We start from the raw sequence: 18,879 nt of genomic DNA, 5'->3' as shown, positions 1-18,879 counted from the left end.
CACACACACACACACACACACACACACACACACACACACACATAAACTACAAACAGCAGAAAACCATCTAGAAACATTCCCGTGACTTTTCTCCTCTGGGAACTATTCAAAACCATCACCTCCCAGTGCTTGGATTATAGCCCAACTGCACTCTTGTCCACCGTTGACAGATATAAGTTAGGAACACCGGGGCTACAGCTCTCTGGAGCAACGATGGTATAGTCTCTAGAAATATACCCAAACTGGAACAAAAGGACAAAGTGGGTCTACAAAGATTTAGAAGACACAGGAAAAGCATGAGAACCAAGTTCCTCATGTGGAGGAGGAGTCAGACTTACTCTGCAAAGCTCTGAAGGCAGAACTCTGACCAACAGACAGAAGGTTTAGGAAAATAGATATCAATCAAGCATAAGAAACCAAAAATCAGTGGAATTCAAAAAGAGGCTGCCAAGAGTAATTCTGCTTGCTACTAGGAGAAACAAACAAACAAATAAAATAAGGGGTAGATGGCCTGCGTTTTAGGTGAGAAAAGAGGAATCCTGCTCTAGTGGAAAGTTAGCCTAGATCAGTCGTTCTTAAACAAGCTTCGTTTTGGAATTACAAGGGAGCTTAAAGGTAACTAATACTGAGCCCCACCCCAGGTCTGCCAAGGTAGCACCTCAGAGGGTAAAGCCCAGGAAAACTAATATTAAAAAGGTTACCAGCCTAGCAGACACCAACTTAAACATCATTCATCATCATCAAGAACAAAACAAACTGACATCATGTGCCTGGTGATGCGATGCACCAAAAAGGAAGGACGAGCATCACTCTTGTGGCATTACTGCCAAAAATGTATAACCTGAACCAAATCAAGAGGAATTATCAGACAAACTCAAACTGAGGGCCAGTCTACAAAACAAACAGCCTATGCTCTTCAAAAATGTCAATGTCATGAATGACTAGAAAAGGCTGAGGATAACTGTTTCAGATTATGTATGATCCTGGACTGTATCTTGGACCAGAAAAAGAAATTGCTCTAAAGGACATTATTGAGACAATTGGTAAAATTTGAACATGGATTTCTTTTTTTTTTTTTTTTTTTACTTTTTTTTATTTATTTATTTTTGGATGCATTGGGTCTTTGTTGCTGTGCGCAGGCTTTTCTCTAGTTGTGGCGAGCGGGAGCTACTCTTCTTTGTGGTGTGCGGGCTTCTCATTGTGGTGGCTTCTCTTGTTGTGGAGCACAGGCTCTAGGCACACGGACTTCAGTAGTTGTGGCTCATGGGCTTTACAGCACAGGCTCAGTAGTTGTGGTGCACGGGCTTCATTGCTCCATGGCATGTGGGATCTTCCCAGACCGGGGCTCGAACACATGTCCCCTGCATTGGCAGGCAGATTCTTAACCACTGCACCACCAGGGAAGCCCCTGTGAATTACTTTTAAGTGTCTGGAGAAACAGACCTACCATAAAACGAATTTGACTACTGCTCATCTTATGATATTCAGACTAAGTTAAAATTGTTTTAAAAGGGGGTAAGTAAACAATTTTAATAGTTTCACCTTAGCTAAGGATGACGTACATTTGGACTGGTTTATGCTAACTTGCTGAAATAGGAAAAGGTCCATATGGTGAAGAGGAAGATAAAAGCTCATGAAAACCATCTCTGCTCCCAGGAAAGGCATCTGCAACTTCTTAATTTCTACAGGTGCTTGATAGGACTTAGCACACAAATGTATTTTAGCAAAAACAATTCCTAGACACACCAAGTCAATGAAAACCCATAAAACCTAGGGAGGTTAGAACTGAATCAGCCTGAGAAGAGTCTGCATTCTTAGCACAACCCAAACAGCCTCATCCCTTAACGGAGTTTGCGTCACTTGGCCTTTGAGGGGGTGGTGGGTGGGGTGGAGGCAAAGGGTAGTACAGTTGGCCCTCCCAATCCACGCGTTCTGCATCTGATGAGTCAACCAACTATGGATCAAAAATATTCTGGGAGAGGAACTTCCCTGGTGGTGCAGTGGTTAAGAATCCGCCTGCCAATGCAGGGGACATGGGTTCAAGCCCTGGTCTGGGAAGATCCCACATGCCGCGGAGCAACTAAGCCCATGCGCCACAACTACTGAGCCTGCACTCTAGAGCCCATGAGCCACAACTACTGAGCCCGTGTGCCACAACTACTGAAGCCCGTGCACCTAGAGCCCATGCTCCACATCAAGAGAAGCCACCGCAATGAGAAGCCCACACACCACAACGAAGAGTAGCCCCCACTCGCCACAACTAGAGAAAGCCCACGCACAGCAACGAAGACCCCAATGCAGCCATAAATAAATAAATAAATAAATTTAAAAGGTAATGCTTAAAAATAATATATTCCAGGGGAAAAAATCTAGAAAGTTCCAAAAAGCAAAACTTGAATTTACCAAGTGGCAACTATTTACACAGCATTTACATTGTATTATCGTATTACACTGTATTATTAGGTATTATAAGTAATCTAGAGATGATTTAAGGTGTATGGGAGGATAGAAGTAGGTTATGTGCAAACACTAAACCATTTTATATAAGGGACTTGAACACAGTATCCACAGAGGTCCTAGAACCAATATCCTCTCAGATACTGAGGGAAGACTGTATTTCCAAAGAGAGAAGTAAGTTCTTATTCCATTTAGACGAAATTTCTTTTATGTGTGCAAAATCAAGGGATAGGAAAATGTGCTTTTAAGAAAAAAAGTCTTACCCTTTAATCAGAGCTTTATAAGCTAACTAAAGTAACCACCAAGTCGGGAAACAATCACTTCAAGGTGCTTCCCCCCAAAACAAAACCCTGAATGGACCAATACAGCAATGTTGCATTAAGCTTCACTCACTAGTAACAAAGAATAAATTCCAAAACGCCCTTTCAGAAATACCACATGGTATATACCTTTTAAAATTAGGACCTCAAATATTACTAGTAACCAGATATTTTTACTTCATGTACATGATCTTATTTGAACTCCAAAATAATCCCGCCAGGTAGATGGTATACCCCATTTTATAGACGAGGAAACTGAAGCTCAGAGAAATTAAGTAACTTGTTCAAGTCAACACCAGTAAGTGGCAGCACAGAATTCAAACTTGGGTCTGACTTGATCTGTGAGGGTTTTCCACTCTGCTGCACTCCTTCCAAAAAAAAAAAAAAGAAGATGAAGTATCTTCCTATCTTCCTATCTTGAAGATTAGAAAACAGAATTGAAAGTGTGGGCAAACTAAAACTACTGTGTTCCCCCACTCCAGATCAAACTGCTTTTCCACGATTAGGGCCCAACAGCTGAAGGAAATCTCCCGTAGAGCCTGCCGAGGTCCAGCCCATAGGGTCCTTCATTTGCTAAATCAGTATTTTCAAAGAAAAACATGAAATATCTGCCTTGCATTTGGAAATGCGCAGAAGGACCTTACATTTCCCTTCCCAGCAGCTGCTGTATTATTCAGAGCCAAGTGAAAGGTAGCTGATGTGAATAATGCAGTGACTCAGCCAAACTCCAGATTGTTGCCAAAAAGCAAACCTCATCTGAATGAAACCTTGACTCAAAAACAGCAGGTGAGAGCACAGAGGAGACAGGCTAACACCATCACCCAACCCACCAGCTTTGCCTCCAGAGGCAGTGGAGGGCCGAGGCCCGAGGCTGAACGTTCATCACTAGGCCCATCAGCCCATTATTTATCCCAGCCTCACGGGGGAGGGAGACTCAAGGCAAGTGCCCTGCTTGGCCGTGCAACTTCATTTCCTATTTCTGAGCTGTTCCAAGGGCCAAGAGTGACCAAGCAGAGAGAGAAGCTAATGGCTGGGGAGAAGGGACTGAGGCTTCAAAGCCCCAGGCACAAACTCAAGGAAAAGAGACGGGAGCCACACCAGCAGCTTTTAAGAGTAAAATGGAGTCACCCACGCCCTGGCTGCCACACCTCCACCACAAGCTATTGTTCGGATTCCATCTCAAGAGAAATATCGAAAGCAAACTTAAAAAAAAAAAATTAATCTAGGAAGTACAATTTAATCATTTTCTGTGCTTATTAAAAAGTAAGCTACTTTGCGTAACATCTTTTAATTGCACTTTTCTTTTTTGAATTTAAATGATTTTAGAAATCACAATAGTAAATTATGCCCATAATATGGTTCCTTCTATTTCCCCAGTTCTGCCACTTCTAAGCTTTTCAGCCATTCCAGGAAAAGCACCCAAGCTTTCCAGAATTGGTATGGGTTTTAAAAACAAGAACAAAACCCACTGAAGCTTCGTTTTCCCATTCCCAGGCAAGCCAGAAGCAGATGGGCTGAAGCAGACAAACGTCAGGTTGATGAAGAAGAGTCTGAGTGGATGAGAGTGGAAGCCAGAGAGGACCGAAGAGAAAGTGCAGCTTGGAGAAATGATGCAGAGAAATCCTGGCAGCGAAAAGTACACACCTTGGCATTGATATAAGGGTCAAAGGGGCCGTACTTTTTGAGTTCTTTGATCTCAAGAGCATTCTATAAAAAGGAGAGGAAAAGAAAATGTGATGATAAAATGGATGAAATATATCAAAGCAATGCACAGCCCTGAGGGGGCCCAACACTAGACAACTTGGATCTGCCCTCTGGGTGCCTCAAAAGGAAGTTAATGGGGAAGACAACCTCCAGGGCACCGCGCTCATCACCCCTCTCATCCAAGCTTCCAACTGAAGCAACGTTAATGGTTTTTAATAAATCAGTGAAGTACTTGTAACCACTGCCTAGATGCATTAGGTTTTTTGAGCTATTGCAGACGTTGTGCCCAGCCCCTGCCCCACCCACCTGCCTGCCAGATACGCAAAGCACTGGGCTGGGTCCCACTTATCAATGGACACTCCAGGCGGGAGGCGGCTGTGAGCAGGACAAGCTAGCATACTCAAGTGGCTCAAAAATCCAAGCAGCTGTGTTCCAAGGCAAAAGTGAGCAAAGACAGGATTAGAAATGGTGGCTGAAAATGTCTTAAACGAGGACTTTAATGGGTGACTAGTTTCTTCCACATTGAGGAATATTAGTTAAAAGCAAACCTCTTTTATAAATTTCCTCCAGATAAGAGAAATTACTGTCACATTAGCCAGGAGGAGTAAAGTTGCATTTAGGTTCTAAAGAGGCAATTCTAAAGAGACAATTTTCCTTCCTAATGTTATAAAACAAACATCCTCATTGATGATCTTGAATGTCTGTTGCTCACCTACCCAGAAAATACAGCCAGAAGGGGGAAAGGGAGGCCGATGAACAGCTGTACACAAACAATCTCCAAGTGGAGAGAGCTGGGAGCACTGCTGTAGTTTTCTCACCCCTCACAGTGAAGCTGCCCTTCTCTGAATCAAAAATGTGCTCTTAACAGCTCACTGAGAATGTGCATGGTCTTGCTGACAGGGGAACTTCAAGAATGGTTTCCTATTTTTTTGAGGAATAACCCTGATCTAATCCTACAGGTGACTGAACAATCTCCTCTCAGCAAAGTCACTAGTAAAACAGTCCTAAGCTTACTGAGAAAGGGCAGCATCTCTCTCCTTCAAGCAAATAAGAAAAGTATCTACTTCAGTTCAGAGCAGAGAGGGCAACAGGAGAATGGCTTGTCATTCAGAGAGGGCCCATCTCCTCGCAAATCGACACCATCTCAGATCCAAACTACAGGGAGGTGTATTTTATGAGAGGTTTGTCTAGAACTTACATAATTCAAATATAACTTTCCCAAAGGAATAAATATAAAGAAGAGAAGGTACAGTCTCAGAGTACCTGAATCCATGGCCAGTGTGTGGTGTTTCTGCTCAAATGCTGCCTTTTTTAGTTTTTAAGAATTCTCTCTGCTTTGTCAAAGCATGGTCAGTAGTAAGTGAACATTAGAGGACACACGGAAATGATCTTCATTCTGCTGAATCGCCTCAGACCTCCACTCACGTGTCTTTGTGAGTTCATTTTTCAGCACTAGCACTCGTACCACCACTCCTGCAAGTTCTGATGCATGTAAAACAATGGCATGGTTCACATAGTACCAACACATGCTGGGAGTATTTCTGTTTACCAGCTAAAGCTGCACTGCCACGTTGATGGCAAAAGCCCACCAGTTTGAAATGAACTCTGGGCAATTTTGCAGGATTTGCATTATTTCCAGTCTTGCACATGAGGTGAGTATTTATAACTTTGTTACAGTACTATTCCAAATCTGCATGATTCAAATGCATATGAAATGCACCCTTCATGGTACAAGGTTTCCCTGACGTACTAGAAGGAGTAGCGCTGGGAAGAGGGGAATCACCCTTAGGCCAGGGAAGAGCTGGTTCCCTGAGATCTGAGTTACAGGACTGAGACGGTGATGGGGCTGCCAAGGTCTGGCTGTAGCTGAGTGGAGAAAGCTTCCCTTCCCTCCAACCTGTTCATTGACTTTGGTGTGTGAGGGCCCTTGATGGATGAGCAATCGCACTATCTGGGCATCTCCTTTCCAGGCTGCCAGGTGCAGAGGGTAACAGCCTTTAGAGTCAGCCACGTTGGTCAGCGCGTCGTTCCTCAGAAGAACCTCGACCACATCCCTAGAAGGCGAAAATCGATCATGAGTTTGCAGAACCCACAAGTCTTTCGTACTAACAGTTCTGCACATCTGTTTGGCACAAAGCCCTTTCACAGAGATTATCTCACCTGGCTCCCCATCTCTACCTGAGCTCACCGCCCAGCTCTTCCTTTTATTCCATGAGCTACTTGTACAGCTGTTGACAGCAGCTGAGCCATCTTAAGGCACACTACACTGACTCATCACCTCCCGGTGTATCTGGGCTTTCTACATAATCCATCTATTTTCCATTATTTTGAAAACGTCTGGTCCCCTTGTCTAAACCTTGCAATGTTTCCTTGTTTGTGATGTTGAAACAGCATTCAGGGATAGAATTTACATAAAAGCAGTCATGCAAAACAAATATCATTATTCACCACATTATTCAGAGCGCTTAGTGATGTGGGAGCTGGAAGCGGACAGGCAGAGCAGAATTAAAGTGGCTGCAAACATAAGCCAGATGCATATGGTATCACTTGATACATCCAGAAAGAAGGACTTGGCTTCCTTCTTGGTGACACCACTAATTAAGTAGATATAAATGTATAACTATCCCCACGCACATGAGGTCAAAGAAAATCTCCACTGTAAATAAAACAGCATCTGGAGATGAACTTGGCTAACAAGCTACAGTCATTTAAAGATTCACTTTAATTCAGGTTACCCCACCATTTAAGGTGGAGGGAGTCTCTACAGATTTTCTGTTAGCTTTGTCTAAGATGGTTATAGAAAAGACCACATTACAGGAAATGATCACATTCCATATATCTTAGAAAAGTTTAATGTAGAAGGAAACAGCCATTGCTTCTTTCTGGCACATCAGCATCAATTAGGCTGGGCCAAATATTGCAAAAGTGAGACAGAATACCATGAGGTGGTAGGGCCCTGTTCTCGCTCGGAAAAATCTAAATGGTCCCAATAATCCTTCCTCATAAAAACTAAACTTCTACTGCTTATCTCCTTTAGTATTAGGCCTCAAACTCCCCGATGCCCTGTCTTCCGTTACACTCTGGTTTTCATTCTTCCTGGCAAATCTACGCACTGTACTCCACCACTCGGCCTGCTCCTGCTCTGAGCCTTGCCATTCTACCTCACTTGAAGGGCAGCGCCCTCTTCAAGCTGCCAAACCACTGAAACCTGTGCCTTCTCTCAAACCACCACCCACCCCCTTGCCAAAGCACACCTTCTCCAGAAAACTTCCCAGACAAACCCCACACAAATCACAAATTCCTGATAACCTCTCTATACTCAAGGGAATTAAATAGGCCATATTATTTATTTATTTTTCCCCTTAAAAATGGTTCTTGTTGTGGACAAGGCTAATTTTATGAGGAAAGAGTGGCAAGCAGAAAGATAAAGTCAACAGAAAGAAAGTTTCTCATGACCACTCGATCTATTTTCAGTTTATAAAGGGACTGGTTACATAATACAGCATCCAGCACCATTATGTTCTGGCTGCCCCACATTTGAGCTTCGTATCCAGAACATTGCAAGGCACTGTCCCATTTCAAAGGGGAAGAGAATAAGCAGAAGAAAGGTAAAACTTAACCTTTGGTTAAAGTTATTTCGGGAGTGGGGTGGGGAAGGATGTTTATATTATACACTAAAGAGAGACTCAAGAATTCTGGACGGACTAAATTTAGTTTTTCTCTGTTCTTCAGCATCCCTGCTTTGTACACCTTTACAGAAGGAAAAAATTTAAAAAGACAATCTGAAGGCCTGGGTTCTGAAGAGTGGGGCAGGAATGTAGCACGTTAATACTTACTTATGGCCATTCAAAGCAGCATGGTGCAGAGGTGTATACCCAGTGCTGTCAACACAGTTCACATTTGGCCCTCTCCAGATGCTATAGGGGGAAAAAAAAAGACTGAAGTCACAAACCAAATTTAGAGACATCTAGCTGCCTGGAAAAGAATTCTGTGTGGTGGTTAACCAAACGGGTTACTTCCACATGACTCCTGATAAAAGAAAGCAGCTATTTACTACAGAAATGCACAGCACTGAGGGTACACAATGGGGTGCTGAACAAGGAGTCAAGTATCAAGACAATGGTGTCATCATTTCAGAGCTTGTTTTCCTGTATCATTCTCCTCATTGGTAACTTTATTACTCACTTAGTCTGGGACTCGTGTCTCTGAATACTGTCAGGATTGTAAGAACGGCTCGTTGAAAGGTCATCAAAAATATCACTGAACCAAGGACTTCCCTGGTGGCGCAGTGGTTAAGAATGAGCCTGCCAATGCAGGGGACACTGGTTCGATCCCTGGTCCGGGAAGATCCCACATGCTGTGGAGCAAGTAAGCCTGTGTGCCACAACTACTGAGCCTGCGCTCTAGAGCCCGCGTGCCACAACTATGAAGCCTGCACGCCTAGAGCCCATGCTCTACAACAAGAGAAGCCACCGCAATGAGAAGCCCACATACCACAACGAAGACCCAATGCAGCCTAAAATTTTAAAAAATCACTGAACCAAACCGTTCAGTCAGTTACAGGTACTGAGTACCCACCTCTACTCCTGGTGACAGAAGTCTTGAGAGAAACTCTAGACCAGATAATCAGGATCATTCAACCACAAGGACCAAGATCAAAGAACCCACATTCATAAAAGCACCAGGATACATGTGTTAAAATGCAAGGGACAATTCTGTCTTTCCTTTGTGAATATGTCTTATTGGTAATAAAAAGAATAACAACAGAATCTACAGTTTGAGTGCCTTATTTGAATCAGAAATATCAGACTAAGACGGTTGAAATGTCATCTCATTTAATCCTCAAAGCCTTAATTCTGACTTCTGTTTCATACCTTACTACATTGGCCAGAGCCTCTAAAATACTATTAAGTAGTAGAGGGCAGCCTTGTTTTGTCCTGCTAATGCTATTGGCAGTTAGTCTGAGGTAGACACTCTGTAACATGTAAAGGAAGTATCTTATTTTTTTCCTTTTTAAATGTATTAGAAATACTGTTTAATTTAAATACGTTTTTGCATCTATGGATAATATCATAGTTTTTCACAGTGAACCAACTAATTTTTTTTTTTTTTCTTTTTGCGGTGCACGGGCCTCTCACTGCTGTGGCCTCCCCCACCATGGAGCACAGGCTCCGGACGTGCAGGCTCAGTGGCCATGGCTCATAGGCCCAGCCACTCCACGGCATGTGGGATCTTCCAGGACCGGGGCACGAACCCATGTCCCCTGCATCGGCAGGTGGACTCTCAACCACTGCGCTACCAGGGAAGCCCTATCAATAGCTTTCTTAATGTTGAGCCATTCTTTCATTCCTGGAGTAAACCTTATTTGGCCATTATCCATTAGGGCCATATCAGTGACTTCTACTTGAGAGTATTTTACTTAGCATTTTCACATCTTCATTCATAAAGGAAGCTGGTCTAAAGTTTTTGCTTTTTGTGCTATCATTATTGGGTGATATCAGTATTAGGTTTAAGTCACAGATCACCTGGGCAGCTATCTACGCATTTCTATATTCCGGAATCACTGACATAGAGCACTAAAATTATAATCACCAGTAAAACCATCTGGGCCCAGAGCCTTTATACACAGATGTTGGAAGCAGCATTATTTGTAACAATAAAATTTTAGAAATAGCCTAAAAGTCCATCAACAGAGAAATGACTATGATAACTAAGGTGGAGACAGATAGAATATTATATACTATTTATATTGCTGTGTAATAAGACAGAATAGAGGTTACAATGTAATGCTAAGGAGAAAAAAGAAAGAAAATTGTAAATACTGTAGAGAAAAAATATATATGAGAGACATTTATCAGGATTGTAAATTGAGTGCACAAGTTTACCCCATCTCCTGTCTAAAGTTGTATGAAGTGAAATGATTCCCACCCTACACCACAGATAATTGATGGAAATAAAATAGATAGAGAGATTCAGCCTAAGAAAATAAGAAAAAATGTTATCAAGTAACTGGCAATGTTGAGGGATTCCTAAAAGGCAGAAATCAGACAAGCCTATATCTACAGAAACACAACCTAGAAGAATGCCAATTAAAATAATCACATACCACTTTTCACCTATCAGACTGACAAAAATGAAAATGATGACGTTATAAAACGCTTGTAAAGATCAGGGAAACAAACACTCTTAAACACCACTGGTATGAGTTTAAATTGGTGAATTCCTCTGGGAAGACAATTCGGCAGCACCCACCAAAACCAGAAATAGGCATTCACTCTGGGCCAGCATTTCCACTTCAGGCACTATCCAACAGAAACGCTTGTACACGCGCACAAAGACACATCCTTGTTAGGACTGATCCACTGTAAGAGTAAGAACTACAAACTTAACGTCCACCTATAGGTAGGGAGTTAAATACCAGGTACCCCAATAAAATGAATTAGTATATAACAGTTAACAACAACAACAAAGGAAAGAAAACAAGTTGGACTTATTTGTCCTGACGTGGAAAGATTTTATAAGATATGCTGTGTTACAGTAAAGTGAAAAAAAAGAAGTCAGTGTATAATATTCAAAAGATGAGCCCTCATTTTATAAGTACACACATGCACACACACACACACGCACGCACACACGCACACACACACACCCTTGGATGGCGATGGGAAGCATGCTCATCCAGTGTTGACAGTGGTTCCCTCTGGGGAAGGAAGCGTGTGTCGCGGGGGCACCACAGAGTGGTGAAGGGGGACTTTCACGTCCTGCTCTGTATTCTACCACACTATGTAAAACACAGTGAGAATACATTCATGCAGTAGTCTTTTTAGAATTTTTTTTTAAAGAGGGGAAGGAACCTATGTACAGGGAAAAGAAGAGAAAAAAATGAAATGTTAATAATAAATGGTTGTATATGTGTGACATGGGTCACTTTAATAAGCATGTAGGTATTTGGCTTAAAAGCTTAAGATAAATTTTAAGTGAAAAGAGAGGACATGTGTACTGACAGCTACATTATTTGTTCCTTGTCAACTAAGGAAGCTGGTGACAAGGTCAGGAGCCTGAGTTTCTTCCTGGTGTCCCCATCCTCCATTAAGCTTGGATTCCTATAGCACCTTTCAAACAAAGAGTTAAAAGCAATGATCTCTTTGTCACATTTATACCTCATTTCCTAAACCAAAAATAATATACCTATGCCTGACAATGAATAGAACGATGGAAAGTGAAACAGATCTGGAAAATCTAGGAGGTACAATTTTCATACTTAGTTTCAAATTGCCCCACAAGACAAAAAATCATCATTCTATTATAAACTAGGTGACACTAAAACCCAAAAACAAATTATTTGCCCCAAATTACAAGCCAAATCAGTGGCAGATCCAAAACTCCCATTTATGGTGCTCTTGGCCTTTGGCCAAACAGGGACTTTGTGATCTAACCGGATGACAAGATGAAGTGAAGATGCAGTCATACAAGGTCGCACACAATAGCAAGATGACTGGAATAAACAAGAGGAGTTGGGAAAAAGGGAATAGTAACACTGGTTAAAGCAGCTGGGAGCTCAGGTCTGTCAGCTCCTAGTACTGCATTAGGAATCTGCTACCTCTTCAACCATCTCAATCCAGGTCCCAAAGTAACCTTAAAACTGAGGTTTAAACTGCCCTTGCTTTTAACAAAAAGGCAGAACTGAGCAAGCCCTCTGTCATTTTCTAACTTTTACCTCCATGTCTCCGGTTTAGAGGTGATTAAGTTTGGATATCCCATACCAGCACTAAAACTACCTCAAAACAATTAGAAAAGACAAGGCAGAAAGATAAGCACTTTCCTGCATAAAGCTGCAACTTTCCCAACTGGGTAAGGCCTTTCCCCCTCCTTTTGCTCTAACTAGCATTTCTTCTAAATGCTCATGGGGAAAAATTTGGGGGAACGGGGAATATATTAAATAAAACCTAAATGAAGATAGAGAACCGTCATCTCTCTGCTTGGAATATTAGCTTCAGACAGGATGGTAGTAACATTCCCCTCCACCCAAGTTTCTTCCTTTTTGGCAGCCCAAGAAAAGAGCTATTTACAATCTAGGCCTCCCTCCCTATCACAGCTGTCCTATTAGGTTTCTCTAAAGCAGTAAGTACCAAAGGGCTGATCACTGACAAACAAAAGCAGAGCACAGAGCACCAAGAGAACCAGGAAAAGAAAAAGAAAGGTACAGGAGATCCCTAAACATTTAGTGCACCATCACCACAGCACTGATTACATTTGACCTTGGACCACAGTGAATTCTTTACGCTGCGCTTCCGTACTATATATTTTAAGCCCTTTAAGGGACTCCTTCATGTTTCCAAGAGCACAGCACTGTGCAAGGAACTGCCCAGGGCTACCAGTTTGCAACTTCTAACATTCGGTTTTTCCTAACCTGCGACCCCAGTGTGACATGATCTCTGTGTAGTGTAAGGAACCTGCCACTCTCTATCCATTAAAAATGGCAACAATCTCTTGATGGGACATGTAAGCATACTGCATCTGAGATATCTTTACATAAAACACAGAGACAGAAGAACCGTAAGTTGGAACCAAAGTGGCCGGTCCACTTTCATCTGTGACTACTCTGTGGGATCAGGACTAAACGATATCCTACAGTGGCTCTTAGCTGTCAGCAAGCTTGCTTCATGTTGTCCAGTTACCTAACTGCTTGCTTCACACAGACAAGTAATGGCATCTCAATGGGTTGGCAGAGTGTCCAATCCAGTTCAACTGAATAAATGGTTAGGCACTATCTTCCATACGCCAGAAAGTTATAGTCTCCACCCTTGAGGAGAGTGGGGAAGTCAGACAAGCAAACAAATGACGATACACTGAGTGACTTCTGGGAAGTATGCAAAGCATAGCTCACGGGGAAATGGGAATAAGGGAGGCTTTGCAGACAGACGAGACACTTAAGCTGAGCCTTTAAAGCTTAGATGGAATCAGCCAGGCAGGAGAAACAAGGAGGAAACGCCCAAATTCAAGGTCTCCTGAGTAGTCCCAGCAAACTGGGGCAAGTGCAAGTACTGTGAGTGGCTGGAGCGTGATGGTGAATGCAAGGATGGAGAGGCAGGCAGGCCAGGTCATGAAGGGTCCCGTGGGCCACCGAAAGTTTCAAGCAGGGAATGATCAGATGTAAGTTTTACAAAAATCCTTCTGTTGACAGCTGGGAAGTGGGAACTTAGTTAATTTGTTATTCACCATACTGTTGATGGTTTTAAATATTTCCGAATTTGAAAAAAAATCATTATGCTAAGCATTTGTATAGACGATAGACTGGAAGAAGTGTGTGAGTAGATCCAGGGAGCCCAGCTACAAGTTAGCAATTCAGGCATGAAGTAAGGACCTGAACAAAGGCAGTGGTAGGGAGCGCTGAGAAAAAAGGATAGATTCAATAGAAAAGACAGGATCTGGTGACCAAATTGGGCGGGGGCGGGTGTGTGTGAACAATTCAGTGGCTAATGAGAGAGTAATTTGAGGAGGAAAACCTGTGTTGCTTTGTTTTGTGATTGTGGCAGTATGAGGCAGGGGAGGGGAGGAGGCACAGGGAGTTTCGTTTTGGATTAGTTGAGGCTGAAATGAATTTGGACTCCCATGTGTAGATGTCCAGTCAGTAGGCAGATGAGGGTCTGGAATACCATGGTTACATGGTTAGTTTAAAATGACAATGCTCAAATGTTGACAAACATGGATGTTGCCCTTACAACGATATTATAAAGTAGGGAATACATGTTGTTATTTCCATCTTACAGGTAAGAAAACTGAAGTCCAAATGACTTACTGATTGTCATATAGCTAATTAACGTGGAACTGAAACAAAATCCCACGTCTGACTTCTAATGCATATTCCTTCTAGTTTATTCAGGCTCTTGACCTTAACTGTTGAGACAAAACAACTTGGAGGGACTTCCCTGGTGCCTCAGTGGTTAAGAATCTGCCTGCCAGTGCAGGGGACACAGGTTCGAGCCCTGGTCCGGGAAGATCCCACATGCCACGGAGCAACTAAGCCTGTGCGCCACAACTACTGAGCCTGCGCTCTAGAGCCCGTGAGCCACAACTACGGAGCCCACGTGCCACAACTACTGAAGCCCACATGCCTAGAGCCCGTGCTCCACAACAAGAGAAGCCACCAGCCCGCACATCACAATGAGTAGCCCCCACTTGCCACAACTAGAGAAAGCCTGTGAGCAGCAACAGAAAGCCAATGCAGCCAAATATAAATAAATAAATTTATTTAAAAAAAAAAACTTGGAGTTCTGTGGGTCTCCTCCTGCATTAGTTCTTAGGAAGTCAAAGACTCTCAGAACACCAAGTCGGAAAAGGGCCTGCTCCATCACTGACCCTGTGAAGAGGGAGCAACGGCAACAAACTTGAGGGGGAAGAGAGGTTCTGGGCAGCTCTCCATCAATTCTTCATTAAATCATTAAGGTCTAAACAGGAGTTTGTCTCATCAGCCTTTTTCTGCCAAAGGCCTTCTCTGTTTTCCTCTTTTAGTTATCCTTGCAAAGGCAGATTTATCTCTGAACCTCAGGAAGGACTGGCAGTTTTCCAACAGAAGGAAACACTGTCCAAAGTCAGTCTAATTTTAAAAAGACTTCATCTTACTCAAATGAATTTGACACATCCTTACTAAAATGCTTTCTACATAATTAACTGTTGAGCGTAAAAGGAGAGATAATAAGGAGTCTAGGAAACCATTCCCATTGTCAAAGAAGCTTGTGATCTTTGGAGAAAGACACAACTTACAGACATGAAACGATCAGACAAGAAACCCCCAAAACAATGCTAAAGGAATTCTAGTTGACTGGGAAAAACTGAACATGTATTTTTATTTCTGCTCAATCCTGAAACCCACTAAAATGAGAGTAAAAACAAACAAAAAAAGAATACGAGAAGGATAACAATGAACATAAAATGTCAACATTTTTGGAAGACGAAAAGTAGATAAATTAGCAAAGCTGAGAAAGTGAATCCCTGCATCCAGGGAAGGAGATGCCAATTCACACAAGCACCCTGGGAAGGGTCAGTGATTAGAAGTACCTGGTGGCACAGGAGACCAGAGATGAGGAGGGGCTGAAAACGAGGACTTGATACAAATTCTGTATGCAGCAGCATTAGCCCACCAGGTCTCCGGTCACATCCAGGGCAGCCAGTAGACTATTACCCCTGCACCCAGGCAGGAGAAGGTGGATTTATTTTGTGTAGAAACTGAACCAGGTGGGCTCTAAACCCAGGGACTTTAGGAACAGTAGAAGTTAGGAAGAGGCACTGTACTGAAAACAAAGGCCCTAAAAGGAAGTTTACATCCTGAAGGACGAGGTTCCAGACCTGCTCACCCACTTGGCTCCCAAAATGCTAAGAGCCCTACCCTCCACTTGCAAACAGAAGGTTAGAAGACTTTTTCCTGTAGAAACCAAATGACTCCACAGAACGGTTCAATAGATGCTGACTTTCAGGGATTCCCCAACAAAGCAGGTGGATTCCTGCCCAAACACCCTAGATAGAGCATATAAAACCCATCCCTGACAAGTTCATCCCACCTCTATATAGACCATCCAATCGGCTTTTTCGGTGTCTCACTTTTAAATTAAAATGACAACCAAGGATCACCATACATTTGAGGAAAGCATTCAACATGAAAAGAGAGAGCACAAAACAAACAGAATAAAGGGACTCTAAGGAACCAAATAAAACTTCAACCAAAAAAACCTATTATCACACAAGAACTGGATTAGAAAAAATTGGAACAATCAGTGTAAAGCTTTTGGAAATTAAAAAATTATAGTAGTGGGACTTCCCTGGTGGCACAGTGGTTAAGAATCCGCCTGCCAATGCAGGGGACATGGGTTCGAGCCCTGGTCCGGGAAGATCCCACATGCCGTGAAGCAACTAAGCCCATGAGCCACAACTACTGAGCCTGCGCTCTAGAGCCTGTGAGCCACAACTACTGAGCCCATGTGCCACAACTACAGAAGCCCGCGTGCCACAACTACTGAAGCCCGTGCGCCTAGAGCCCGTGCTCTGCAACAAGAGAAGCCACCGCAATGAGAAGCCCGCCCACCGCAATGAAGAGTAGCCCCCGCTCACTGCAACTAAAGAAAGCCTGTGCACAGCAACAAAGACCCAATGCAGCCAAAAATAAATAAATAAAATAATTTTTTAAAAAAATTAAGTAGAAATATAAATAAAGAGCTAGATGATAAAGTTCAGTAAATCCTTCAGAAAGTGGAACCAAAAAAGAGATAGGAAATTCCAGAGAAAAGATAAGAAAATTAGAGGACCAAGAGTTCCAGAGAAAGAAAGAGAGGAGAAAATTATCAAAGAAATAAATTTTCCTAGAACTGAAGGATATGAACTTCCAGTTCAAAGAGTCCATCTTATACTTAGTACAATAAATAATTTTTAAAAAGACCCATCCCAAGGCACACTGTGAAATTTCAGAATACATGGGATAAAGAGAATACAGTCTCCAGAGAGGAAAAACAGTTCACATACAAAGGACTGACTGGCATCAGAATTTTCAATAATTTCAAGACTTTCAAAAAGTCTTATGGCTTTCGTTTCTGTAAGCCATAAGACAAAGGAGCAATGCTTTCAAAATTCGAAGGTGAAATGATTTCCAACCTAGAATTCTACAGCAGACAAAGAATCAGTCAAGTATAAACAGAGAATAAAGATATTTTTAGACATGCAGAGTCTTAAATTTTACCTCCCACACACCCTTTTATCAGGAAGTGACTGGAGGATATGCTCTACCAAATAAACGAGCAAACCAAGAGAGAAGAAGACAGGTATCCAGGAAACGGGACAAAAAAAGGCAAAGGGACTCAAGTGTACAGCAAGCCTCAGAAATACCCAACCATCGCTGGAGGATGCAGGGCTTTGTCATCTGTGGGAGAAAATAAAACTGACAAGATCAACTGATGGGTCTGCCTGGAATGTGGAAAAGAATATTTAGGGATTTAAAAAGTATGGTTTTAGTTTGGGGATTAAGGGTGAGCTGGACATAGGAAACTCAGAAAACCAACAAGAGAGGCAGAACGAGAAAAAAAAAAGGATTGGAGTATATTAATTGGTTCAGCAGGTGAATAATACTAATAGCATAATAATATAAACATTAGATACTGATGTAACTAAAAATTGTGATATATCTGAAGGATGAAGGGGGAGGCAGTGGACCGAGAGAGTGCAAGAAAGCTAAACTCTGCTCTTCCATAACAAAGACTGAGAGAGAATGTGTAAAATTTTTAAATCAAGAAACAGCAACATAAGCATGATAATCAGAAATATGGAGGAAACACCTCAAGCTCAGAGCTAAGAGCTAGAAGTGGCTGCTTTCCCAGAAAATAACTCAGGTGTGTACAAATGCCCCCTGGTAAGGATGGTGCAGAAACGATTCTGACACAACACGTCAGGCTAGACAAGTCCTTGTCAACTATGAAATGTATATTTCTGGTCACCTTGGCTTTTGTGGCCATGAGTTTTGTGTTTCAAACATGTGACAAAAGGCAGTGACTTTGAAGGGTTTACTCTCTTATGAGAGAGAAACACAGTGGAAAGGCAACACCCCATTTTAACCTCACAGGTGACACAACTCACACAAAAAATTTGGAAGGATGGCCCCCTTTTTCCACAAAGCCAGCAAGGAGCTCTCCCCTCTCCTGCCAAGAACAAGGGTCTTCTGTTTCTAGTCAGTAATCTGTGCACACACAATATCCACCCCTCCACCCCACCCACATACACACAAACCAGCAAGTTCCTGGAGAGCAGGGACTGTTAGAAACCTTGTACATTCACACCAGTAACTGCTATTTTCAATCACTGCCTCCCTATCAACGCCGGTAAGGGGAAGGGGGAATGGGAATGGTGGCAAGAGGGAGCACAGTCTCAACATGGACATGGATATGACAACCTGAGACATGATACCATCGCGGGATCGCGCTGCTCTTACTGCAATGCAGTCATGAGGAATAATGTATTATCACATTTTTACAAGCCATATTTCCCTCACTGTTTACGCTATTACTTTGGGGGCCCTTATCTTTTATTTGATTCAATTTACCTTAGCCTGGCTTCTTAACACTCCAGCATTCACTGTTTCTGTTCCGCAACAGCAGGAAAAGTCACAGAAGTGCTGAACTGCATGAAAATGGTCTCCAGAGTTCAAAATTCTGACTCCTGTCACACCGCATGCTCCATGATAGCAGGGACCGTGCCTATCTTGTACCACCTTCCCAAACATGCAAGCACACAGTACAGGGCACACAGTAAATAGCCAAATATTTGTGGGGAGAGGGAAGGAGTGGAAAAGCCACTGTGCTATTCTGGGTTCCTTATAATAAATAAGACCAAGCCACTGCCCTAAAGAACCTCAGAGGCA

At 42.6% G+C, this 18,879-nt stretch overlaps 1 protein-coding gene across 5 annotated transcripts in view; it reads right to left on the bottom strand.

Moving 5' to 3' along the window:
- ANKS1A (ankyrin repeat and sterile alpha motif domain containing 1A) overlaps window positions 1-18,879 on the bottom strand; it is a gene marked incomplete at both ends in the record, with an annotated part of 187,995 nt that overhangs the window by 104,297 nt on the left and 64,819 nt on the right. For 3 of the 5 annotated variants that reach the window (XM_082849027.1, XM_082849025.1, XM_082849026.1), the window contains 3 exons: window positions 4,422-4,484; window positions 6,379-6,535; window positions 8,318-8,398. In XM_082849027.1, coding sequence (XP_082705153.1) covers window positions 4,422-4,484; window positions 6,379-6,535; window positions 8,318-8,398 — 301 coding nt within the window. The remainder of the gene's footprint in view (window positions 1-4,421; window positions 4,485-6,378; window positions 6,536-8,317; window positions 8,399-18,879) is intronic. The other 2 variants (XM_082849028.1, XM_082849029.1) reach the window with 1 other exon arrangement.

Source organism: Leucopleurus acutus (assembly GCF_964270905.1).
Source record: "Leucopleurus acutus genome assembly, chromosome: 10".
In the NCBI taxonomy this organism is placed as follows: Eukaryota; Metazoa; Chordata; class Mammalia; order Artiodactyla; family Delphinidae; genus Leucopleurus; species Leucopleurus acutus.
The sequence above is the reverse complement of the archived record's forward strand: the minus strand, read 5'-3'. Positions and strand labels throughout refer to the sequence as shown.